General features: G+C 43.9%; 2 protein-coding genes and 1 long non-coding RNA gene across 6 annotated transcripts; 1 reads left to right on the top strand and 2 right to left on the bottom strand.

The window, feature by feature from the left end:
* Positions 1–1,380: 1,380 nt before the first annotated feature.
* On the top strand, positions 1,381–15,709 carry atn1 (atrophin 1). Of its 3 annotated transcripts, none has more exons than XM_088084383.1 (10): positions 1,381–1,654; positions 3,689–3,826; positions 4,249–4,350; positions 4,729–4,848; positions 5,019–7,840; positions 8,114–8,330; positions 8,473–9,994; positions 12,621–12,788; positions 12,924–13,104; positions 14,965–15,709. In XM_088084383.1, the coding sequence occupies exons 2-10, from the start codon at positions 3,800–3,802 to the stop codon at positions 14,996–14,998; spliced, it is 5,193 nt and encodes a 1,730-aa protein (XP_087940509.1). In that variant the 5' UTR covers positions 1,381–1,654; positions 3,689–3,799; the 3' UTR covers positions 14,999–15,709. The 3 variants fall into 3 exon arrangements, with proteins under 3 accessions (XP_087940509.1, XP_087940510.1, XP_042345226.1); XM_088084384.1 differs by having other exon boundaries at positions 8,470–9,994; positions 12,621–12,764; XM_042489292.2 differs by having other exon boundaries at positions 8,470–9,994.
* On the bottom strand, positions 7,882–21,598 carry LOC148188277 (uncharacterized). Its single transcript, XR_015777930.1, has 3 exons — positions 21,453–21,598; positions 12,875–13,042; positions 7,882–8,195 (listed from the first exon to the last, which is right to left on the bottom strand). It is a non-coding gene; the product is annotated as an uncharacterized LOC148188277 (long non-coding RNA).
* Positions 21,599–23,473: 1,875 nt separating this feature from the next.
* Positions 23,474–25,820, bottom strand: LOC121945288 (uncharacterized). 2 transcript variants are annotated; one of them, XM_042489409.2, is made up of 3 exons: positions 25,725–25,820; positions 24,397–24,753; positions 23,474–24,298 (listed from the first exon to the last, which is right to left on the bottom strand). In XM_042489409.2, exons 2-3 carry the CDS (start codon positions 24,557–24,559, stop codon positions 23,637–23,639), a joined length of 825 nt encoding a protein of 274 aa, XP_042345343.1. In that variant the 5' UTR covers positions 24,560–24,753; positions 25,725–25,820; the 3' UTR covers positions 23,474–23,636. The 2 variants fall into 2 exon arrangements, with proteins under 2 accessions (XP_042345343.1, XP_042345342.1); XM_042489408.2 differs by having other exon boundaries at positions 24,397–24,770; positions 25,725–25,817.
* Positions 25,821–26,334: the final 514 nt, after the last annotated feature.

Raw genomic sequence — 26,334 nt, 5'->3', positions numbered from 1 at the left:
AATATTTCTGTTACAGTACAAAAGAAGGCAAAGATGAATATGATGTAGATATGTATATATATTGAAGCCATAAATATTCAAGTAATTGTAGTAGTATAGGACAGACTTTTTAATTAATATATTATAACATAATTTTATTTTTTTCCCTCACTTTTCGCACTTTGTTCCTTACTATTTATATTGTTCTGTTTGCTTGCTTATCTTGTACGCTCCTTGTTACTATAATAATGTGAATTCCCCCCACTGTGGGACTACTAAAGGATTATCTTATCTCTTATTTTATTTTATTTTATTTTATTTCATATTATTTTATTTTATTTTACTCAAATATAAAATAGCCAATGCGGTGTAGTATACAATGTAGCATATCTAAATTTGTGACAATAAGGCAACCTCGAGTTAGCTTTCGCCACATTGTAACGGCACGCGGCTGCAGGTCAATCATCAGCCTTCACGCGCTGATCGTTGCAGAGACTGTGCAGCAGAGGGAGCGCGAGCGCGTGGAGGTCTCGGTTCCTGTCGTGCGTGGTGCCGGGCTGCTGGTGATGATGATGAAGGAAGGCTGGAGCCGCGCATGCGCAACGGGTACAGTCTCCGGCACTGGTTTCCATGGTTACCACACAATAGGAGACGGGACAGGGGGCTGCGTGAAGGGGAGAGAGAGAGAGAGAACGACAGCAGCGGAGCGGAGGGGAGGAGGAGGAGGAGGAGGAGGTCTGCAGAGCCGCTTGACTGGACACACCGCTGCAAGCTTCCCCCAGACAGACAGACAGACAGACAGACAGGGAGCTCTTGGACAGACACATAACACCATTTAATTGCTAATTTCTTAATTGTTTAATTACTCGAGTTTTCTTTGTTAAGTCGCTGACTTTGGCATTAACATGACACATTAATATGTATTGTAGTCCACCTTACACCTTGTTTGGCGTTACCATCAAGTAAGTCCTGTGAGAACAAAGACATTTTTGGACGTTTCTCCCTCTTCATCGCGAGATAAAGCAGCTAGTTATTCAGTCTGAAGCCTCTCCATACAGTAAAGGTGACTCTGGAGGGACTAGGCAACACAGAGACAGAGAGAGAGACCCTCCCTCTTGATCCCCTCCCTCTTCAGAGTTTTGGCCCTCTCTCTGCGCCTCTCTTCCTCCTTCTCCCTGCCTCACTACTCCCTCCTTCCTCCTCCTCCCCCTCTCTCCTCATGCAAATCACGCCCTCTCCTCTCTCCCTTTCTCTCACCCGACGTGCATCCCTCTCTAGCTCACCCCTCCGCTAAAAAATTGTGACTGTAAGACCGGAGAAGGGATATAAAAAAAAAGTGCAAGTCGTCTTAGAGGAAGAGGGGGAGTAGGTAGGGTGGGAGAGGGGGGGTTAAAAAAAGAAAAAAAGGGGCGAAAGGGGGTGGGGAAGAGGCGAGGGTACGCATCAATTTGTAGTCTTCAGTTGGCACCCCTGTTTTTTCCCCTGCAACGAATAGAAAGAGATTTCTTCTGCATTATTGTTATTATCGGTGCAATATGAGGCAGCACGAGCCCGTGTTGACAGACGCCTGGGCTCTGAGGTGTGCGTGTCAGCGTGCAACATAAAACGACAAAACAGAGGGAGAGAAAGGAAAGGGGAGAGTGAGAGTGAGAGCACGCATCGCTGGATATCATAGGTAAGTAAAAAAAAAAAAGGGCAAAAATGGATGCTTTTGCTGTGTATTTGGAGCTATTCCTGCTGTTAGTGCTCTCCCTCCCATATTTTTTTACCCCCTTTGTGCGTTAATTATCATCGTGGCCAAATTATGTCCCGGTGAATTAATGTTAATAGACGCGCACCCACATTCCAGCGAGGAAAAGGGAGAGCCGGTGCGAAATGCCATGATTCGCCATTCCATATTTCTGTCTTTTTTTTCTTTTTTTTTTAAGATGTGCAGCGTGTAGAAACTGCACAGGCATCCATTCTGATTGTGAACATGTATGTGCAGCTCGACTCTCTACCTCTACCGTCGTGTTGGTTTTGGGCAGGCGGCGGCAGAGCAGCTTTGGCCGGGTTCTCCTCTGCATGTGTATCAATAACATTCGCAGGAAGAAAGAAGAAAAGAGTCGTTGCAGTGCTCGCTCGCTCGGTGATGTAAGCAGAGCAACTGCATGCTGCTGCTTTGCATCACACGCAGCGGTCAATTTGTTGATAATGCATGTGGCTGTGTGCTCGCGCAATGCTGGTGGATGTCCTAGTTGTTTACTGACCATGGCCAAGGACCTGCCAGTGGACCACAGACAGGCCAGTGGCTGCCACCTGTAACTGAGATGCATTATGTGTACAGGAGCGCACTGAATGTTTTCCCGTGTGATGAACTTAGTCATATGTTAATGAGGCTGACTGACTGTGCAAATAGCACGTTTTTTTTTTCCTGTTATGCATATGAAGTGTGACAGTTGAACTCACACTGGATCAGTCACTGCAGGATGCATTAATAACTAATGCATAGCCATGTGTAGTGCAGGATTTACAGGAATCAACACAAAATCAGTAGGGATGCACGATAATATCGGCACATCATCGGTATCGGCAGATACGGGCTTTAAGATGAAATCTGCCAACATGCAAATTATATATTTTTTTAATTTATAAAGTGAACATGAACAAAACAACCCTCAGATTTAAGTATTTTCTACTTATTTTGCACAGTGAATGAATATTTTTTTACTCTAAAAAGCCCTGTATTTCATGTCTATCTGCTTGTGGCATCACAATAAACGCATGCACTATATGATGTTTATTCCACAACAGAAAAGATGTGATGATTACTAAAATTATGTGGCAAAAAAGTGTATATATATCAATATCAGTTATTGGCCAAATGAGTTGTTATATATCAGCATTATCAGATATCAGCAAAAAATTCCAATATCGTGCATCCTTAGTTTGGCTACTATTTACTGTCTGCACAGCAGAGAGGGTACAATAGCTCTCTTCTAACTGTTCGGCCAAATATATCTTTTTTTTCATCTGGTGGTCTGGACTATTTATATCCTCATTCAATATACATGAACCATTTTTTCATCATAGTGGTACATGAATGAATGGATTAGGCGAGCCCGTGCAGAGTAGTCCACCTATGTTGTCACCCGATTGGATAAAGGATCTTGTGCGTTTCCCTAATGGCTGGATGGTTTGATAAATAAGAATGGGATTGTGCCGGCCATAACCAGGTCATGTGGGTTAACCACAAGTGGCTGTGGGTTTTGGCTGTTGTAGTGATGGTGGAAGGAGGGGGGGGTGTGGTTCCTTATTCTCGAGATGTTTGTCTTCTGCATCCAAAATGCAGCACCTTTTCGACTGCTCTTATTATCTGTTGTTTCAGTGCTATAGCACCCAATTATGCTGAACCACGAGTATGCATTCTGGTAGTGTGAGTGGGTTAACCTATTGTGCATTCGCTGCTGTGGTGAAGCCAGAAACAGTTTGGAGCGCGGTGAAAAGCAGTTGTGCCGATACAGTCTGAAGCATGCTGGGAATTTCAATGTTGCAACACTCCTTTTGCAGTTTTAAAACTCTGATTTTTCTTTTCACATTCTTCAACTCCACACTGGCTGCAGACGGCAAATGCTGTCGCTCATCGCTGCATCCTAACGTTCTTCAAAACATTGAATTCTCTGTAGGATAAAGACTGAATAATGCCTTCTTTGTTTATGCTTCTTTACAGGTTTTGGGTAGCTCTCATGGTGTAACACTCAGCCCAGTCAGTAAGCAACAGGAACCAGTTCAGCCCCTGCAATGGCTTGTGTTGTAAAATGGGCGTTTTAAAGAAGAAATAATGAAAACACGGACACACAAAGAATCGGTACGAACAAGGCCTCCGTCTGCTTGTTACAATGAGGTCAGGGACTGTGTACCTGCATAGAACATTTGGGAGTCTGGCTACATCATAATTAGTTCAGTATGTGATAGTATTTCAAAATAAGCAGGATGACTAAGATGCAAATTATTTGTTTGGTTGTGAGATTCCACATTTATATTTTGCTCTTTTCTCTGCTCTCAGTGTCTACTTTCTATCTGTCTTCTCACCTCTTGTTGTTGCCCTTTCTGAATTCCACCTTTAACTGACCTAACTTGACTTTCTCTTGGCTTGTACTAACTCTATTTTCTTTTTAATCAATACTTATGTCTTTCTGTGTATCTCCTTATTCTTATAACTCCACATTGTTTTACCTAATGCCTTCCCTTCCTCCCTAAATGTCTTTTGCTGGTTTTTGGGTTTTGCAGATGCCCATGCGCAGTGGGCGACGGCGGGGGGCGAGCGAGGAGAGAAGGGGCAGACGCCCGCACCCCAGCCCCACTCGCCCTGAACGCAACGATAGACAGACGGTTAGAGCACACCTCGTTTGTCTTTTTTTTAACTTTTAGTTTACATATGTCGTGCAACTACAAGAGCTACAAGATATAAAGAGCCTTAATTTTGTGTGTGTGTGTGTGTGTGTGTGTGTGCTGTCGGCGCATGAGTCATCAGTATGATTGCCACAGACATACCCTTGCAGTGTCAGTATTGTTCGATAGTGTGTTTTACAACGTAGCACTTTGAAATCTTTGATGTTTCATGTCGGACATTGATGTTTCCAATGTGTGTATGTGTGTGTATGTGTGTACACGTGTGCATGCTAGCGCTGCTTTGTTCTAAAAACAGTCATAGGCCTATTAGGGATTCAAAAGCATCACCACAGAATTAAAAGTCTTGTGTTGTTTTAGCAAAGAGGTGCTGGTGAGGAATTGGCTGGAAATCGCTTCAGTCGCAGATCACAAGGGCATGATTCATCAGAGAGTGAGGGGGAGGAACTTGTGTCTCCTCCAAAGAGGCAGAAAGTTCAGGTTTGTGTTACATTTTATCAACCTGTTATGTAAAGACCAATTATGAAGCTTTGATTCAGCTAAATCAACCAAAAGGCACTGTCGACGCTATAAAGAGTTCCAATCTTTGTTTTTATAATAGAAACACATTCACAGTTTTACCTCATCCAGAAATTATCTTTTCTTGTCAGGATTCGGCCTCTACCCCAAACCCTCCAACATCAACACACTCGACTGACAGCTCGGCTCCTTCCACTGTCCCACCTCCAACCTCGGTTGCCAGCCAATCCCGTGAGAGTGACAACGAGGACGGCCAATCCCAGGGCAGCAGGAGTTCAGTTGTAGGCAGCCTGGCCAATAGCAGCAGCAGTCTGAGCAGTGGGCGGGATATAGACCAGGACAATCGTTCCTCATCCCCAAGTCTCTCTGCTTCCCCTTTGGGTAGCCTGGACTCTGATTCGGATGGCCCCGACTCACCAAAGCAAGGAGAGAGGGAACGGGAGAAAGGCAAGGAGGGAGGAGTGGGAAAGGTCGCAGGGGAGGAGAGGAGAGCGCTGCGAGAGGGGAGAGGGGAGGAGTCCTGTGGAGATGGAGAAAAGAGGGATGTGGATACACGAATTGAAGACTGTCCATCTCTTAAGCCACCCTCCGCTCCGTGCTCCTCCTCTGGTCTGACTCCCTCTCTCCGTGGAACAGGAGATTCGTCAAACGACAGCAATAGTGGGAGGAAGTCCTATTTCTCCCTGGACTCCAAATTGATGTGTAAAGTTGAGTATGGAGGACCGACGGGCGTTGATGGTGCACTTAGTGGCAGCAGAATGAATTCCAAAGCCAGCACACAGTGTGTGACCAAGACAACTATCTCGGGTGGAGATTTTGCCCATAACAGCCCCAACATTCCCCACTCCTTGCCCCCTCCTCTTCCTCCTCCACCTGCCCTGAAGCCGTTGGAGCTCGGGGGACAAAACCTGCCTGCTGAGGTTAAGATAGAAAGAGACAAAATAGAAAAGGCAGACAAACTCCTGGACAAGACACAGTCCACTCCTCCTTCTCTGTTGCCACAGACCGGCCCCCAGCCGCAGTCCCAGACTCAGACCCAGCCCTCCACCCACCCTCACCACTACAGCTCCACCAGCTGGCAGGGTGGCACAGCAACTGGTTGCCAGGGGAGCTGGGGCTACACACGTTATCCTGGCAACCACCACCCGCACCAACCGCAGCACCAGCCGCCGGTGCAGCAGCAACAACTTCCTTCTGTTTACAACCCTCCGTCCTCTCGCCACTCCTCCTCCCACCCCTCTTACCTCCCCCATCCTCACCCCCACCCCCACAGGGAGTACCTTCCCAGGTACGCCGGAGGGGGAGGAGACAGAGAGAGGGGGGCCGCAGGAGAGAGGGAGAGGGGGGTGAGGGGGGAGTGCGCAGGGAGGGAGATCAACAGGGAGTTCTCTGCTCCCATTGGCAACAGCAGCAACAATAGTAGCGCGAGTAACAGTAGTACTGCTTGTGGTGGGATGAGTGGGTCCAACAGCATCCCAGGCAGGGAGTTTGGGGGTCTGCCAGTGGGTCAGAATCGGGAATTTCAAGGTTCAGGGAGGGATGGACCTAATTTGGGGTCTGAAAGAAGAGACTTTGGTCCAGCTTTTAGAGACAGGGAGCGAGAAAGGGAACGGGACACAGGGAGGGAGTTTCCGCTGCCAAACCAAAACCAGAATAGAGACTTTGGCCCCAATGGAACTGGAGGGGGGCATCCCAGAGACAAAGATGGAACCAGATGGGGTGAGTTTGGGGGACAGACAAGAGAGGTTGTAGGCAACAGTAATCCAAACAACTCCATCCCCCAGGGAAACCCACCAAGTTCAACCAGTGGGCTACCTGTCACCCCCATGCTGAACCGAGACCCACCTGCATCACCCCAAAGCAACCCCAGTCACCCTTCCCATTCGTCCCTTCCCCCACACCCTCACCCACATCCCCCAAACTCATCCAGCCGAGACTTCCCTCCTCCCATGGACCAGGCGCAGACCCCTTCCTCCGGAGCAGACCACTTTCACAGAGAGTATCCTCCCACTGGAGGGAAAGACTTTCCTGCCGGGGCACCTCCGTCCACTGGCACAACTCGAGAGTACCTTAGTCCGCCAGGGGTGACTCCAAGTTTGGGAAGAGAGTATTCAGGGCCTGGAGGAACCCATCACTCCCATCCCTCTCATCCCCACTACCAGTCTGGGCCCAGAGACAGAGAGAGAGACTCAAATCTCCGAGAGTCTGCTCTGTATCAAAACCGCGGAGGTCCAAATCAGCCACCTGCGCTCTCTCCGTCCTCATCTTCCAGCCATCATGGACATCCTCCGAATGCCCCTTATCCCCCTCCACCACCTCCTCTACCCCCACCTCAAAGCTCCCACACGCAGCCACCTCCATCAAGTTTGGCACCCAGTGTGCGCCCCCAACACTACCAGTCCTCCGCCCAGACTCCCCCAACACCCCTGTCTCCGTTACCCAGCCCATCCACAAATCAGATGGGAGGCTTCTCATCTTTCCCCCCTGGCTCCTCGTCTGGACCCAACATGCCACTTTCCGGCCCAGGTCCGTCATCCAGCTGTTCGCCTGGATGCCGCCCGTCCCCTTTCCACGGCACTTTGAACAGCCACCCTCCCTTCAGTGGAACATACCACTCCAACGGGAACAGCAGCATGGTCAACAGCAATAGCAACAGTAGCGCACCCAACAGCAGCAATACCAGCTCACAATCGCTCTCGCCTCAAAATGTCTCAAAAGGACCTCCACCTCTCAGTAACTCGGCCAACAACAACAGCATTTCGACCCCTGCTTCCAGTTCTTCAGTCCCTGGAGGAGATGGACATTCAGATTCGGGCCCGCCTCCCACACCTGTTATCAAAGAGGAACCAATAGAGGAAAGAGAAGAGAGTGAGAGTCCACCGCCTGTGCTGAGAAGCCCGTCTCCTGAACCCAAACCTGTAGACATTCCCATCCATGCCAGCCAATCAGCACGGTAAAGGCAATATTACATCCCAGTTGCGATTGTGCGTTTACTGTTTATTGTGCGTTTTATAATCTTGCTTAACAAAAAGTTTAAGGTAGCCTAAGACTTTTGCGCAGAACTGTAATTTCAAACATGTAATTATAATAATCAGTATTGTTTTTCCCTAACTTTTTTCTTTTTTCCCTAGAAGAAAAGTGATGTCACTCCAGGTTTCAAAGGGTTAACAGTAATGGTGATCATTATGGTGGTTGTGGTAATGATTGTTTCCTCTGCTGTGTCCAGGTTTCACAAGGTCCTTGATCGTGGAAGTGGGAATTCCTGCGCTCGCAGTGATGTCCTCTTTGTCCCATTGGACGGCTCCAAACTGTGGAAGAAAAGGAACGAGGTGATCGAAAGAGCTCGCAGGGAGGTGGAGCAGCGGGCCAGAGACCTCCGAGAAAAAGAGAGGGAACGAGAGAGGGAGCGCGAACGTGAGAGGGAACTGGATCGACATCTACAGGTGTGCACATTTGAGCGTGATAATTATGCTGCGTGTCAGATTTAATGGATTTGATGTCGATTAAAATGGTCATTTTAACGGGAGGGGAGTAAAGCAGATCAGGGCAGATGTGATTTACTGTCTTTTTTTCTCTCTGCAGCAGCAGAAGGATGTCAGTGCTGCTGGAGCAGGCCGCCAGGGCTCCTCTCTCTTCTTCCCCTCCTCGTCTTCTATCATCCTCGACCCTTCATCTTCTTCCTCCTCCTCCTCGGGCAACTCTGTCTCCCACCCTCCCCCTCACCCCCAGCATCATCCCTCACACCCGCATGCTCACCTCGCTCAAGCACACCATCTTCATCCCACCCTCGCTCACTCTATTCCCCACTCCCTCCTCCTGCCATCCATGGGTGGGGCATCAACAGTGGTTGGCCCTCAGGGAGCCCTGGGAATCGGTCTAGGAGGTCCATATCTGGGCCCTGACACCCCGGCGCTGAGAACCTTGAGCGAATATGCTCGCCCTCATGCTATGTCTCCACTTGGGGCGGCAAGTCGCGCCCAGGCACACCACGCACAAGTTCACCACGGCCACCCCCACGTCCACCCTTCATTCTTCCTCCCTCAGTTCCAGAATCACGCTTTAGGCCACCCACATCACCTGCCAACTGACGCGGCTACGGCTGCAGCCATCTTGGGCTTTTTGTACGGTGGCAGCCTTGAAGGGGGTCCAGGTGTTGGCGGCCATGCTGGGGTGGCAGGAGGCCCAATACCTGGAGGGATTGGGGGTGCAGGGTTAGGAGGAGTCGGCTTTCCGCACGCAGTGGCAGCACATCGAGAGCGGATAAAGCCAGGATTTGAATTTAAGAGTGACGAGCGGGTTTACCCACCAGGGGCCATACATGATCCGGCAGCTCTCGCCCTCGCTCACTCTCATTCCCATGCACATGCTCATGCTCATGCTCATGCACATGCTAATGCACATGCACACTCTTTGCTACTTGGAGGAGGTGCAGCAGGAGCTAATGAGGTGGCGCTCTATGGCACGCCTCCTCCCCCAGCTCCCCCTGGCCCCCCACACCTCCCGAACCCGACCCTGCCACCGGTAACTCGGCCTCCAAACCCTCCTGCCCCTCAGTCCCTGTCCAATCCGCCCCCTTCATCCCTTCTAACACCCTCTCTCCCCTCTCACCCGTCATCTGTACCACCGGCTGCACCCCCAGCCCCAGCCGGCCCCGCTGCTCCTCCACCAGCTCCTCCTCCACCTGCTCCGCCGACCTCCAGCGCCTCCTCGCTTCATCACCCGGTCCCCCATTCTTCTTTTCCCAGCTCCCTGTCCTCTCATCTGCCACCAGCCACTGCTCCAACCGCTCCCCCTGAGAGTTACCCCACTCCCACTCGCTCCCCCACCTCTTATGAGCGAGACAGGAGTGGGGAACGAGAGCGGGAGAGGGAGAGGGACAGAGCAGCTTTGCCGGCCTTTGGGGACAGAGAGCGAGAAAGAGAAAGGGAGAGAGAAAGGGGAGGAAGTGGTGGAAACGGAGGAGGGGGAGGGGGAAGTGGAGGAGGAACAGGTGGAAATGGAGGTGGAGGAGAGAATCTGGGGCGTCTACAGATGTTAAACGTGACACCTCATCATCACCAGCATTCACACATCCACTCACATCTACACCTGCACCAGCAAGACACAGGTACTAACCACTTCTACTACAAATGATGATGTTGTCACTATCATCTGCCTTTTCACAAATGTGTTACTGCGAGAACATTTTGTAGTAAAAAATTAAGTGAAGGTTGGCGTGTACAAGATCTGTCTTATATAAAAGGAAAATATAAGCTGAGCAAAATTCTATGGACCATAGACCAGTGATACCAGTGTCCAGGTCCAGCATCCCTGCCACAGACCTTTGTTGTCCAAAAACTATTTAAAAAAACAAATAGAAAAGCCACATTGTTGCATTAGATGATATTTTTCTGCTTTTGGATGAACATGGACACTGTATTTTGTGTCAATCATAAGCCTCTTTTACACTGCCTGCCGTTCACTTTTACCACCATGGGAGGTCGAACAGTGCCGAAACAGAGTCTATATAAACAGGAGATCTGGCAGGACAGGATCGTGGGCGGCCCAGGTGCAACATTTTGACCACGTAGGGAGAATTAAAAAGCTGCTGTTAGCAGTTAGTGGCTAACTCAAATAAGCACATTTTTTGCTCTCCACAAATTGGGAAAACAATGAGATTCGAGAGCTTCTTACCCTCCGAGCAGACAATGAGATCAGCTGCCATATAACAGAAATGGTAAATGGTTGTTATTGACATGTTCTGCCTTTGTTATTGTTTAGAAAGTGCTGCAGATGAGGCCAACGTTTTTGTGTTACATGTCATTCCTGTCACACCTCTTTTGATTCTGCAACGCCGGCATGCTGTCTATAATCACACACTGGAGTGGAACGATGCTGCCGACGTTTGGTTTTGTGTAAAAATGCAAAGGTGGCAGAAAGAAAGGACTTCCTAGTGGCCCTTTAACATGATGTCTGTATAAAAAGGTCTCCACATTCACCGTACTGCTGTGTATGCTGAACTGATGCACCAAATGGTTTTTAATCTCAGGCTGAAAATAATCCCAAACAAATGCACTACTTACTCCGGTTTTAGTAACATTTTCTAAAAATTATGATTCCCCACTTTTATATGAGATTGCCAAGCCTTTAAAAAAATTAAAATAATATACTTGTGACCCATTTTAAAGGTTTACATCTTCAGGAGTAACACATAGGCTTGGGGTTGTTTTCCACAGACAAGGCAGGGAATTGGAGGAAGTAAGAAAATCAAAGAACAGTGCCATCTTTATTCTTCAACTCCAACATAAATCTTTGTACTTTAATGTAGTTCAGAAATAAACAGAGCTTTCTTTGATTTCAAGCCATGCTGGGTCACACTTTTCTCTAAGACATCTGATTAATTTCTTCAAATGTTCAAAGTTTCAATAAGATTCTTGTTTCCTCAGATTTCCTCCTACCTTTAGTTTGGTAACACCACTCAACAGAGGATGTATTACAAACAAGAAAGGCCCTCTTATTAACCGTGCATTTAAAATTCAAATGTGCATGTCAGTATTTTTCATTTTACATTTCCACTTTAGCAAAAGCCATTATGATGAATGAATGTGTGCTACATGCAGAGTCCAGATTGTCATATCTCTTTAAAGGTCCCATATTGTAAAATGTTGGATTTCCATGTTTTTCTCTTTTTATTATAAAGCAGGTAAAGGTACTACAGAATACTGTAAAAGCATCAAAACCTATTCAGTGTATTAGGAAACTGTTCCTTTAAGCGAGCCATCAGGACTTCCTTGAAGTTGTGATGTCACAACTATACTATATAACGGAAGAAACTGCAGTGCTGCTCCAGTCATTCCCCCAGGCAGCAATGATGAATAGGAATAGGAAATAGGAAGTCTGGAAACATCCATGGGGGCGGGACCCGTTCATTCCTATGAGAGCTGCTCATTGGCACATGAAGCAAAATTTTTTTAAAAAATCTCTTTTTCAGGGTATAAAACCCCCAGATCTTCTGGCCCATAAGACAAGCACACTAGAGACTTTCGGCAGCCGAGTGTGCTTGAAACTTGTGTAGGCAGAGCGACTGACTTCACTTCGCTAGCTTGAATGGCGGTCTAAAAATGTAATCTTGCTGCTCTTTTAGACATTCCAAATGTTATTGAACTGGATTGCTTAAGTCTAGATAGTGAAATGAGTCATTTCATGAGGGTTTTGACGCTCACAAGATATTATTTACTGATTTACAGACGTCTCGTCCTGACATAAGTAAAGGGGGGAAAGACTCTCTAGGCCAGTGGGCATCACTTGATAGACCCAGACACTGTAATTTCAACTTTTGACCACTACATAGAATTTGCATCAGAGCCTGGCGCATTTCCTGGGGGCTTGTAAAAAACACAGAAGGCAGATGTGTAAGACCGGGAAACACCGACCAATCAGAGCAGACTTGGCTTTTTCAGGAGGGGGTCATAAAGAGACAGGCACTAAAACAGAGCATTTCAGGCAGAGAGTGAATACAGGTATATTCAGACAGACCATGTGAGGGAAAAAAAGAGTTTTTTGAACATTAAAACACGTAAACATGTTCTAATAGAAATTCTAAATACAAGTATGAACCTGAAAATGAGCACACTATGGGACATTTAATGTTGCAATAATGTATTTCTATGCTGTGTGCATTATCTTTGTTTTGAATTCATAATTTACTCTTATTAAATATCTCCTGTATTTCCTATTACATCACTGGCATCCAGCGACGGGCGGGGTACACCCCCTGATGGACCCGTTGGCATCGGGGTCTCCTTTGGCACGCCTCCCTTACCCAGGAGCCACACTCGGCACCCCCATCCTGGCTCACCCCCTCACTGACAGCGAGGTGCTCCGCCAACAGCTGTTCGGTGAGGAGAAGGCTCCTCGTCCATGTACTTGCTCGGTTTTTTTCTCTAAAAACTCTACAGTGCTAAAAAGCTTATGAAGACATTTTTTGCATGTGATGATGATAACTGACCTTTGTCTTCCTTTTCTGTTTCTTCTTCTTTCGTCTCTTTTTTCTACAGGCGCTCCTTTCCGTGACCTGCCCCAGCCGTCCTCCCTCACTGGTCCCATGTCGGCAGCCCATCAGCTCCAGGCCATGCAGCAGGCCCAGAGCGCAGAGCTGCAGATCCAGAGACTGGCCCTGGAACAACAGTGGATACATCACCATCACCACCACTCCCTCACCCAGGACGAGTATTACAGGTACAGACAGGCTGCGTTTATTTTAACTGTCACTGTTAATACAGTATTGATTTAATATGTTTTGTAAGCTTGCAACAAAGAAAGATTTTCATTGTCGATTCATCTTTTGATAATATTAATTGATGAATTCTGTCTAGAAAATGTGAAAAATGCTCTCAAATTGTTGTCCTCAAATTGCTTTTTTTTGTCTAAAACCCAAAGATGTATTGTTAACTATCGCAGCAGACAAAAGGAGGCCTTAAAGGCAGAAAATCTTCACATTTGAGAAGCTGGAACCAAACTGTGTTTGGCATTTTTGCAAAAACAACTTGAAAAATTAAGAAATTATCAAAATCTTTGCAGATTATATTTTTGTGACTAATCAAATAATCCATTGGTGGTTTTAGATCTAATGTTATGGACACTATAAATATAATTTTGGTGTACATGGGCCCTCAGTTTTGCATTGTCTTAAAAATGAGACCAAAGTGTTTTTAAAGGCCCAGACACACCAAACCAGCATCAGGATCAAGTGGCGACAAAGGCTGACTGCTGCGTAGCCTCACATCACCTGAGTCTTGGTCAAAAAGTTGCACTTGACCACATCGCAAAAACTTAAGCCAACAACCAAACAGCATGTACGTTCTGCACCTGAGTGAGAGGAAATAACTCTCCACACCAGCAGGCAGCAGTAGTCTGTATTTGTCATTTAAAAAGGGAAGCCTGAAGACCAATGGACTTAAGTCGCTAGTCAGTCAGTTAGCACATTCATTAATCTATTTGATAATGAAAGAAGACATTGCATTTGCTGTGCGTTAACAAACAAGAACACAAACAATTCCTAAAATTTCTGCTAAAGAGCTCAATGGCTACAAAATAATCATACCTAACAAGTTTGTTTCGATCTCACATCCTCTTGGCCTTGTTTGTTTGCTTTCCTCACTTTTATTTCTGTTCGTGTGCACTAAGCTGAACTTCCTATCAGAGGGGTTTGTCTCACAGACGGGTCCAACAAGTCAGCATGCTGAATCGGCCAAAAAAAAAAAAAAAAAAGCAGACAGTTGACAACTATTGCTAAAGGTGCGGCACACAGGGCAAAGACAAGGGCGACAGACGTTCACTGACAGCCCATTGAGCGACTTTCGATTGCCACCTTGGTGTGTCAGGGCTCTGAGGCCTAGCACACCTAAACGCTTCTTGTTCTGCCAAATTTGTGACCCAAACCTGATTCGAGACCCAAAGCTATGTGTTCTATATGTCTGTTTTTCATCTTTTACTGACCGATAGCTTACCAGGTTCATAACGCTCAAAGATGACTTAAAAAATAAGACAACAATGGAGTAAATCTGACCCAATACTTTATTGGGACATGAATCAAGGGAATTAAACTTCACTTTAGGTAGCAAAATCTACAAGTCTGGTTACTACATTATGTTTGACTTTTTAACAAGCCTGAATCAGAGACTGAGTCTACAAACAACACAAATGAATAACACTGCTGCTGTTGTTTTTTTAGATGAAAGTCCAAGGTTAGTTATGCTGACATTTGGCAGCCTTGGGTTTGTTCACAAGCTGTCGATTGGTTTGTTACAATTGGCAGGGCTACCAAAATCAAAAGTAGTTAGAAAGCTGGCAATATTCTGATGCATCTTGGCTGTATAGGTCGGCTTGGCTGCGTGGCACAGGAAGGGTTTTTGTTTTTTTTTTAAAAATGTACACAATATCTGTTTGAATCCTGTAAAATGAAATCAAATAAAGCTTTTATCCCAAAACAGTGGGAGTAAAAGCTGCAATTATCCGAGATGAAACTGAACCTCATGCTTAGCTGTGACCTTTAACTTCAAATTGCACTCTAACACGGTTTCCCCTTTGACCTTTTAGTCACCTGAAGAAAGAAAGTGACAAGACCCTGTGAGGGAGGGGCACGACAAAGAGCAGCATGGAGAGAAAAAAAAACGAGGGAGAATGTGTGCAAAAAATGAAAAGAAAAGCACTGAAAACAATGAGGGAACAAAGACTCAAAAACAAAAGCCGGACTAATGGACGGGGAAGAAAGCAAGAAGATTTTTCTGAAGGATTATAACAAAAGAGGGAGGAAGGCGTGAAAACGTTGCACACAGTCCCTGCTAACTGCACCAGACTCCAGCGCTTCCCTGCATAATGTTCTCAAACTCCAGTCCTGTTTTGTATCGTGCTCTGTACAGTATATTAGATGGGGGCGGCAATAGTGAAGTATGTGTAAATTACTTGATGCCAGAAGGAATGTGTACATGAGTCTCTTTTATGTCATTGCATGTAGCTAGGCGCTTATTCTGAACTGGTGGAACTTTTGGTTCTATTTTTAGTAATTACCCCCTCCTTTGTATCTGAGGGGCGTTCTATATGCATGAGACCAGCAATTTAGTGTTATGTTATGTTCATGATCAATAGTATTGTTATTATGATTAATGTCGTCTGTTTGTTGATAATGATATAATTATATATACAGTACATATTATTTGTATTATTTTTTTACATTTTCATGGTACGGCGGTCGGTTTTTATTTTTATTTTCAATTTACCTTGTGAAACAAGATGCAAATGAAGGCAAAAAAATCTGGAAATAAATTATAATCTTTTTTTGCTAGTCTCTGGCGTATTCATGCGTGCACTATTTTTTTTTTCTCTCCCCCTTTCTCACATACATTCAGACTATTTGCCCTGTCTTTGTTTTATACAAGTCACTCATGCACAAAGCATATCAAATTCCTCACTCTCTCCTCCCCCTCCCCCTCTCTTTCTGACTCCCCCCCCTCTTTCTCTGCGTCCCTCCCTCTCTTGGTTGAGTGTAGCTAATAGGAGACACATGGGATGAGTGTGAGACATGGGAGTTGAGGCGCTCCAGTGAACACCAGCCACCCTGTAGAGCGAGCATTCCTTACTGCACAGTAAAAAATGAAAAGAGAAGAGAGAGAGAGAAAAAAAATATAAAGAGAGAAATGAAAAGGAGAAGGAGAGGAGGAGCTGCGAGAGTGTGATTTACTGCTGAAGGCTCAGGGCTGTGTGTGTGTTTTCACCGTGTCCGGCTAGAGGAATCTCCTTCAAACGGACACGGATCACTGGAGACGGCCTTCATGTTGCAAGACAGAATCACTGCAAGCTGGTAGATTTGGGGGACGTGTAGATCTGGCTAAACAAACTTTACAGTATTCATTTTTTGTCTGTTTAGATAGTCTTACATTGTTCTCCAGATGCCTAAAATCTGCATCTGTTTTCTTTATTTATGCAATAAAAGCTCCTCATCCTTATGTGACGTTGATTGATGGCTGTATCTGTAAGATCCGTCTCAGTCAGGAGGTTTGATATTGGATATATAGACTGTATAGGGCACGCTTGTGAGTTGGTATGTAGGCTGTGTGTCATTAAAAGTCACCTTGAATAAGTGTGTCAACATAATGTAAAGTATCCTCCAGCAGGACAAATCTGATTTTCCCCTCTGGTGCCATCACATCTGGGGGATATTCTTAGCACTTCATCAGTCCTCTTTCAGGGTGGAGAAGGATGTTGTGAAAGGTGTGGATCAAAGACTTTGTTTGAACACTGCATTTCATATAGGCCTTGTATTATCATCACAGTGGTTTTGCTTATTATTAGCTGCTCTTGTTTTCAAATCTAGGACAAGTATTTGCCAAATATTTTTTATTTTTTCATATTGGCCCACTTTTGGCACCTCATATGATCGTTTTACTGCATCAGGATAGTGCACAATGTCAGGTAAGTGTTACATCACAGGACTTCTAAGTGCAACCCTGTGGTTTATGAAATTATCTGTAATTAATTGTATCATGGATGGATCACTGATCGGGTCCACAGTGAAAAAGAACTGCAAAGAGGCACATGATAACTACAAAAACAGGCATAACAGCCACAAAGAGATACCAAATGACTACAAAGAGACATAAAACAACTAAAAGCAGACACAAAAGGACCACAACATGACACAAAGCAACCAGAAGAGACACAAAATTGCCTCAAAGAGACACAAAATAACCACAAAGTGTGACAAAGTTACTACGAAGAGACAGAGAATGACGACAGAGACATAAAACATCCACAATGAGACACAAATTGGATACAAAGCAACACAAAGTGACCAAAAGAGACATAAATCATCTCAAGATACAAAATTACTTCAGTAAGACAGAGAATTATCATAAAGGAACTAAAGTGATGACAATGAGACATAAAATGACTACAAAGAGAAACAAAACAACAAAATAAGACACAAAATACCTCAAAGAGACACAAAAATTACCTCAGTTGAGCAGTTATCTCAACAACACTCAATTGACAACAGACAAAAAATGACAAAAGTGACACAAAGCGACCAAAAAAAAACATAAAAAAGACCTCTATAAGACAGAGAATTATCTCAGAGAACCTGCTTAAGAGAAAGAGACACCAAATGACCACAAAGAGACATAAAACAACCACAAGTAGACACAAAATGACCACAAAGAAACCAAAAAAACATACAAAATTGCCTCACACAGAGACATATATAATAAAAAGACACAGAATTATCTTTAAGAAACTCAAGTGATGGCAAAAAGAGATGCCAAATGGCTACAAAGAGACATACAACAACCACAAGGAGACATGAAACCACAAAACATATCTGTGTCTAGGGTCCCATCGTCTCATAATCTGTCCATGATGATGACAGACTCTGATCTGGTAGCAGCAAAACTCCAAATACTATTAATTATTTGCCAGCACTTTTGATTCTACATGTGATACCAATTTGTGCAGATTAAACAAACAAGGCCACAAATCAGCACCCTTCTTTTTATTACACTGATCATTAAAATCTCACACGCTCATCTAATCAGAGCCAGTTTGTATCTACAGTGTGAGGGGTTCAATTGCTTAATTATAACCAAAGAAGGGGCCGAGCGAAAGTCATACAAGCCCAATAAACTCTAAAATGTTCCCCACATGATATGCCCGCCTTTGCTTGAACACCAAAATAAACAAGTTGTTCCAAATTAATCGAGAGCGAAATGAAAATAGAGTTAATACAAGCTAATGTGAAGCTGATTCTGCATATGGTGGGATCTAACTGTGCGGTTACTATAAGAAAGCATGCAGGCAAAAAATGTAAAACTTGACACCAACTTCCAAATGTTACCACAGACGATGCCACCATCACAGATCTTTGATGCTTGCACAGCGTACCTTTGTACAAAAGGTGACTAATTTGGTTCAGTCCGTGTCCCACAGCTCCCTCCAGCAAAAAAAAAATTCTGCACTTTCCTTTTTCATTCAGGGTATTTTGCCAGAGAGGGACAGTTTTAACACTCATTGCTGTTTCTTCCAGCCATCTTACTTGCTCCACAGCCGTCTTTCTCCTCCTGCAGGAGCTGTCATACTACATCAAGTTTATCTAATGACCACCACTAACTCTTTACTGCACCTGTCCGCTGTCCCTCTGCCTGAGCGCTGACTGTGGCTGCCGCTCTGCTTCTCCTGTGGTCTTTTTTTGCCACTAGACTCTTGTTAGGACTTCAGACTGACAGCTACGATTTTATAGTTCCATCTTTACATCAGAGCTCCTTTGTTTGTCTCATTCAATTAGATACAGAGTGTTTTTCCCATGCTCACTCTGGTCATGAAACCTCTGTTTGAGCGACATCTCATTCATCTGCAGCAGCACCATCTCAGCCTGCAGCATCCACAGACTACCTGCAAAGTGGCACAAGTGCTGCCCGAGAGCAGAGTCTGTTGCCTTTTTCACCTCCTCTCACCCGTACAATCAATCTCTCCTGACCTCTCGCTCACTCCACTCCAGCCTGAAGGAGACGATCCCGCAGGATCGTCTCGAGGCACTGCCGAGCATTTTTCAAGTGGTTGTAGACAACATGCGGATGGCCAGAGCTCTCTACCTCCTTCCACTGAACATCAGGGAAGTACAGCTCAGCATCCAACTCAGCTGGAAGATTAAAACTGGCCCAGCTAGGTCTGAAGATGGAGAGCTTTTAACTCCAACTCCAGTTACATTACCTCACCTGGTATTCTGCATTTAAAACAGTCTGTTATATGATTAACATTATGGAAATAATTGGTGCTGCCAGTCAAGGATCAGGGTTAAAAAGAATAGATTCATGTGGCATCACATTTACCTTCATAGCAGTCATGGTGTCTGTTTCATACTTAACAATGTGGAAGATCAAATTCTATATTAATCTGCCGTTTTATTTTTCCCTGTGAGTTCTTCTACAAAGATAGGATAGTGTTTCCAAAATACTACCTTACTACCTTACTAGGTATTTCTGTAACTGGTGACTTGTCCACCACCCAATACATGCGAGAAGGGGCCTCAGGCCTCCATCAAAGTCAAAGTCAACTTTATTGTCAGTTCAATTAACAAGGCAATTACGCTTTATTTAGTCTTAGTTGGGTGGAAGAGAGAAACTTGGATTGTTGTAGGCATTTTTCTGCTTATAAGGAAAAAAAACATGTAAAAATAAGAATTTCTTGTGATTATGTTATTTAAAAAAGACTTTTAATCAAGGATTAAAATAAATTAAGAGTCACAAGGTTTAGTGGAGAAATTAGAGAGCTGGGTTTGTTAAGTGCTCACTCTGATAGAGATGGAAAACACTAGTGTTGGCAAAACAAAACTCCATTACTGTGAGGAGCATTACTTGTGGCAAAGCTTCTGTTGGGCAGAAAATGATGCTGGGCTTTAGTTGTTGGACTTAAAATATTTATGATACTGAAGACATATTTGATAACACGGTATGCTGCTGGATTTGTGCAGAGGACGACAGCAGCACATATAAAGAAGGGGAAAGAAGATGTTTTTTTCACAGTGGATCCAAACGAGCGAGCACTATTACCTTCATATGGCGTACTTTTAAGTGCACAGAGGCAGCTGGAGGATTCAAATAATCAGAAGGTCAAGATTTGAAATAAGTGTCTCGCTATGCTCATGCACCAGAGGACATTGTTATATATTTATAGAGTATAGCACGATAAGAATCGGTTCATCATGTATGTTTGTTGTTGCTAGTGATGGAATAATGATCAAATGAGAAAAGTTCGACATAAATCACAAAATAAGCCACTGTTTGAATCAAACTTAGATTTTTTTTAAAATCGTGGTAAGATGTTTTCAGCAAATATATTTGTTTCCTCAGATACCTGAAACATTTGTACTCATTTAAAGGGAACAAAGGGCAAAGGAGCCCTTTGGCCACACAGCTAATGGGAAGCACATTGCTCTTTTTGGAGATTAAAACCTACTTTTCTATTTTCTTAAACAGTCTACCAAACAGCAGAGAAGACACATGTGGGGCTGTAGAACTACACAATAAGGTAATTTCCACTGCAGGGACACTTAAGTAGTCACACCTGTAAGTAATGTCCTATAAATTCTCCCTTATAGCCAATTTAGGGGTGAAATCTGCATTTGGAGCAGCACCACAGCCCTCTGGGTTAACCTACATGATTCTGAGCACATAATTCATCTTTATTTTTAATCCATATTTTCAATTTCAAAGAGATTTTGTGTCATCATTTTAATTGCCTACTCTGCACACTTGTAGTAAGTGGTTTACCGCACAGAGCACCTGAGAGCACTCTCTCTCCAATAAGTGAGTGCACCCTGAAATAATAATCCAGTTCAACAAGATGTTCTACAACACTGTGAGACATGAATGAAGTGTAGGCGCTGGCCACTTAGCACGGTCATTATCAGCAATTCAAGTATCTTTTTTTTTTTTAAATCAAGTGAACGTGAAAAAACTGAACTGAAAAAGACTGAAAAAGCTCTGCCCCTATTAACTTGAACTTTAATACTTTAAAGACTCGTACCTAATACAAGACGCTGAACTCTACCGTTGCTGCTGCATATGTATATACGCACTCTGTGAGTCACAGCTCCAGGCATTACGAATCCCAATTTCACCCTTGAATGTAAGTAATGGCTTAATGACTGTAAATAAAGAGGGCAGTGAGGGGAAGTCCTGTCTAATTTCTCCCTGAGGTGGGAAGTGGACTGGCTGTGTTTCCTGGTGAACCAGAGCAACACCCTGAATTTATAGCTTCGGCTGACTACTGTAGTCGTGTATGTGTGTGAAAACACAAACGTTAGACACCTTGACATCTCATCCTAAAACCATCGGCTACGATATGCTGCTATAAAAGCCTCCACTCCACTTATAGGGGCCCAAAGTGTTAGAGGCCCCATGGCCTTCATCTCCAAAATGACACTCAAATGTACTGACCTGGAAGAGACTCATAACAACCAGGATCACGCAAAAACAACCACAAAGAGAAACGATATGACCAAAGACACACACAAAAAAAAACCAGGTAGAACTTACCTTCACACTGACACGTGAGCGTGGGATTGTGATTGTGTGTGTGTGTGTATAGTGGAGGAAATATACATTTGCTGTGAGCCATGGCTGTCAATCAGGGTGATTGCAGGCAGGTGTGTCAGGTGTGCGTCCTCACTCAGGGTATTTAAGCATGTGCTGCCAGCACTGCGGCCTCTCTCATAGACGTTTTTTACACCAGACATTTTGACATGTCATAGCTGGAAAAGCACAGGTGTTTTTGATAGCATTAATGATGGCTGTATTCCATTTAGGGGAGGTCCTAGTATTGAGCATGCTGACTCACTGGATTAGCTCACTGGCACACTGAAAGGAACTGAGCCATCACTAATGTTATTAATTTCACCTGTGCTTTTCCTACTACGACAAGTCAGAATATCTTCTGTGAAAAAGGTCCGTTCTCTGTGTGCTCCTCTCTGTGCAGGGAGGGCTCTTAAGCACCGCTGACGAGAGAAAGAGTCGTGGCTTCTTGAAGATTAAAGTGTTTCTAGCCTCGTAATACGGCGCTGGCTCTGAGAGGACTGTCATGTCCGAGCTTGTAAAGCTGTGGACTGTGGAAGCAAGAAACCTGCGGCACTGCTGACCCTTGGCCTGCCATTGTATTATATTTAAATTGACTGAAGAACACTAAAGTGGAGATGAACTATTTGATTTTTTAAATATTTTATATAATAAAGCTTTTAACATTTTATGTGTCATGGTCTTTTACCCTTGCTGAGAGTGGTGTCAAACCTAGAACCTGTAGGCCCACTGCAAGGTATTACAGTGGGTGTTTCATATGTACAAAGACACACACACACGAATAACAAAAACATTATACACAAAAAGATTCATTATGAGAGACCCAAAATTCACCCCAAAGTCAAAAATTCATACCTGCAGTGCATTTTATCCATTAACGGAACTAGATGACACTTGGCTTGTGTTACTCAAAGCAACTTAAGATAAATATGAAAAACTCAACAGTAATGTTCACAAAATATGATAATAAATAATCCACAGACCTTGTTGAAGCAGTTTCATGTAGGAACTATTCTCTTTCTGCTGACCTACAGCCACCAACCGAATCACGACGCAGAAGGAAGCGTGCATCTACCGCTAAGCTCACCTAGCACCACTGAGCTAGCTAACGTTACGTATCAGCTTCGGAGGACGGCATTAATATTTACATTTTGTGTTGTAACAAGCACGAGTTTCTTCTCCGTGAGTAGATGCACACTTTTTCTGCGCTGTGATACAGTTGGCTAGTGTAGTTCTGTTACAGATTTTTAAAAAGAAACTTCTCACAACAAGGTTTGTGGATTATTTTGATTAATTGGGTCATGATTTCTAGAAAGAGACATTGCTGGTTAGTTTTCTTAATTTATTTTTTTTGGCAAGAAACCAAGAAACATCTAGTTCCATTATACTGGAGAGACGACCGACATGTCTTCGGCCGATATCTCCAACACTCGGAAACTCACACCAAAACAATCTAGATTGATAAATAGCACTACAGGTTAGAGGGAAAAAAAAGTATTTTTTATTTTGGGAATGAACTGTCCCTTTAATATATGCTATAATTTATTTGTTGATTATATGTCATATTTATTATCTGAATCTCTAAAGTAACTCAGCTTTCAATTAAATATGGTGCAGTAAAAAGTAAAATATTTGCCTCTCAAATGAGGAAGATTTAAGTAGCAGATGATTAAATACTCCAAGTACCTCAAAATTGTGAAGAACAGTACTTGAGTAAATGTACTTAGTTGCTTTCCACCACTGGGAATACCTCTATATTTATGAATACTTAGACGTAAGGAAGCTGCTGTATGAAAGTACTGTCAGTTCCCAGAAAACAAGTACACACTCAGTACAATAAAGCCTGAATGATGCCAGATACTGAAGACTGATGTAAAATTGTGAATGAAATGCTGTTACTGCCACCTACTGGAGTACTGTGGCACTTCCTTTTGTCATATGTTCCTATAGCAGAAATCATAATACATTAAAAAATACCAAACAAAAAGAGTATTTACAGTTTATTCTGTAATATATTTAGAAAACACTCCAATTCATTTGCACATCATTGACTGGCTTACCAGGCTTATTCAGGTCCATGCACAACATAACAGACTTTACATTCTTTGTGTTTTAATCACAGATGACTAACACACACAGTGACAACATCTATTGGACATTAGTGTGAGAGTCAGGGACACTCTCATCTCTCTTGTGCACACTTCTGATGTGCCTGCCGAGTGACTCCATCCACTTGAAGGATTTGCCACAGTAAACGCACACAAAGTGTTTCCCCTCAGTGTGGATCGTCTGGTGCCTGTTCAGAGCGCTCGTTGTGATAAAAGTCTTCCTGCATATGTCACATCTGTAAGGCCTCTCTCCTGTGTGTGTCCTGATGTGAGCAGCGAGGTGGGAGCAGTTACTGAAGCGCTTCTCGCACACAGAGCAGCAGTAGGGTTTGTCTCTGCTCTCCTCGCTGTGGTTGTTGTGGTAAGGGTGGAAGGGTAAGCCGTGGTCCTGCAGGTTGCCCTTAAGACTGGAAGGAGATGAGATGAAGTCCTTAATGTCTGATTCAAGGCTTTCCAGCTGCTCTGCATCTTGAGCCATCCAGAAGTCCCTGTGGCTCTTCAGCTGCTGCTCCTTCTTCACCTGAGAGGGCTCTGGATGCTCCTGCTCCAGGCTGCTGCCCTCCTCCTCCTCCTCCTCCTCACAGTGCTGGGGCTCAGCAGGCTCCACAGCAGGGACTGACCGATGCTGCTGCTGCTCAGGGGGAGGAGGGTGATGGGTGAGCTGCTGCATCTGGGCTGGTAGGCTTCTATCCAACGGAGGCTCTAAATTAAACACAAATAACAACATTATAATCATGCATTTTGTCTAAAAACAAAAGCTGCATAAGGTTTGGTTGCACACATGTTCCATTCAAACCAACCTGACTTGAGAAGCTTCAGCTGCATCTTCAGCCGACTGATTTCCAAATCTTTTGAGCGACAAATCTCCTCTTTGTACTCGGCTATTGTCCTCTCCACAGCTCCAAATATCTCCTCCGCCGCTGCTGTCAGTCTCTCGCTGAGAAACGCTCTCAGTGACTGCATTTTTGACGTTTGTAATGAGAATTTGTTGCTTTTAGTTGCGCCGGGAGACGTATTGAGGCGAGTCTCTGCACGTCACGCTTCGCTTGTAAACACGGACACGAGACTGAGCGGCCCAAAGTGCTCAGTGTGGCGAAGTACCGCCTCCTGCTGGACCGGGGTGCAAAGGTAAGACACCAGGCTGCACACGGGGTGGACTGAATAAGAGAAACACCTTGTAACATAAGAGAAACACCTTGTAACATACTGCAGTGCAGTACATAAACAGAAAATGTGTGGACTTAACTAAAATATAACATTATCAGCCTTAAAACAGTTGAAGTGGTTCACCAAATGGAAAGTTTGGCGACTACATTGAGGGCAACCAGTCTCCAGAAATTTTGGTACTATTGGCTAAAACTAAAATCACATATCACAGATATCATATCATATTTATATGAATGTACATAGGTATGTATGTATATTTACAATTAATCTTCACATATGACTGCTTTTGCCGCATACATAAACTACAATATTTGCATGTAACATTATATACTGTAATTTTACTGTTCTTTATGACACTCTATGTATGCCTGACCTGGAAGAGGATCCCTCCTCAGTTGCTCTTCCTGAGGTTTCTACAGTTTTTCCCCTTTATAGTCTTATGCTATAAAACCACTGAGGCAAATTTTGATTCATGATAATAGGCTTAATAAATAAATTGAATTGAAGTTTTGTATATGAATAAATTATTGTATATCAGATGTATTGAAAGAATTATAACATAATATCATTGCAGGAAATACCAGAAGGTATATATATATATATATATATATATATATATATGTATGTATGTATGTATGTGTATATATATGTATATATATACAGCCTGTGGTCTAAAGTCTTGAATTGTGGCACTGACACACTTTGGGTATCTATCAGTACATATTTGTAATTTTTAGATCATTTGAAAAATCAGACTTCTTGTCAAAGTCAGAATTTTTAAACAAGGAGGAATGTGTTATACACGGTGTTTATTAAAGAGTTTTCTTATGAAATAAATGTTATAATGCATATGTTTCAAATTCAATTTCTTATGTGGCGCCTCTCCCATTGTCTTGAAAGCTGTCTGACCTCATCAGGCAGTTGGCCGACATGGCAGGGTCGTTACCTTGACTACACTCACCTGCTCGCTCCCTTCCTCCAGCAGACATCCACCCTGCATTGTTTCCTTTTTGTTTTGCACTTTTAACACCCCCACAGCACACCTGCCACAGCTGATCTCCACACTCCATTGTTCATTTAAGTTGCTGTACCTGTGTGTTTTGATAATGGTGCTGTCCTGTTTTATGTTCTCATTTATATGTAAAAATAATACATTTATATTATTAAAAAACTGTTTAATTATTAAATAACATCATATACAACAAGTATTCTTTCTATTTTGACCTCCTGCACATACTGCAACTACAGCATTGTGGTCATTAGAAGGGTTTTAGTCCAGTGGGTGTTTCAGCATAGCAAAAATATAAAGGGGACAAAGACACTGAGGCAGCCAAATATTTGGTTAAAACCAAGTGTTTGCTGACATGCAGATTGTGAAGGAAATCCAACATGAAATGATGAAATGAATCTGGCTGGGGCTTTCTCACAGCAGATATTTTAACTTGACTCAGTATGAAAAGCACAGGTGTTTCCAATAACACTAACGATGGCTCTGTTGTATTCAAGTGCTCCAGTGAGAGTGAGCATGCACAATGCCAGGAGCCTGACATCAAAGCAGCTAAACGAACAGA

Source organism: Plectropomus leopardus, chromosome 11 (genome assembly GCF_026936395.1).
Source record: "Plectropomus leopardus strain MGB_pleo_1.0 chromosome 11, ASM2693639v1, whole genome shotgun sequence".
Lineage (NCBI taxonomy): Eukaryota > Metazoa > Chordata > Actinopteri > Perciformes > Serranidae > Plectropomus > Plectropomus leopardus.
The sequence above is the reverse complement of the archived record's forward strand: the minus strand, read 5'-3'. Positions and strand labels throughout refer to the sequence as shown.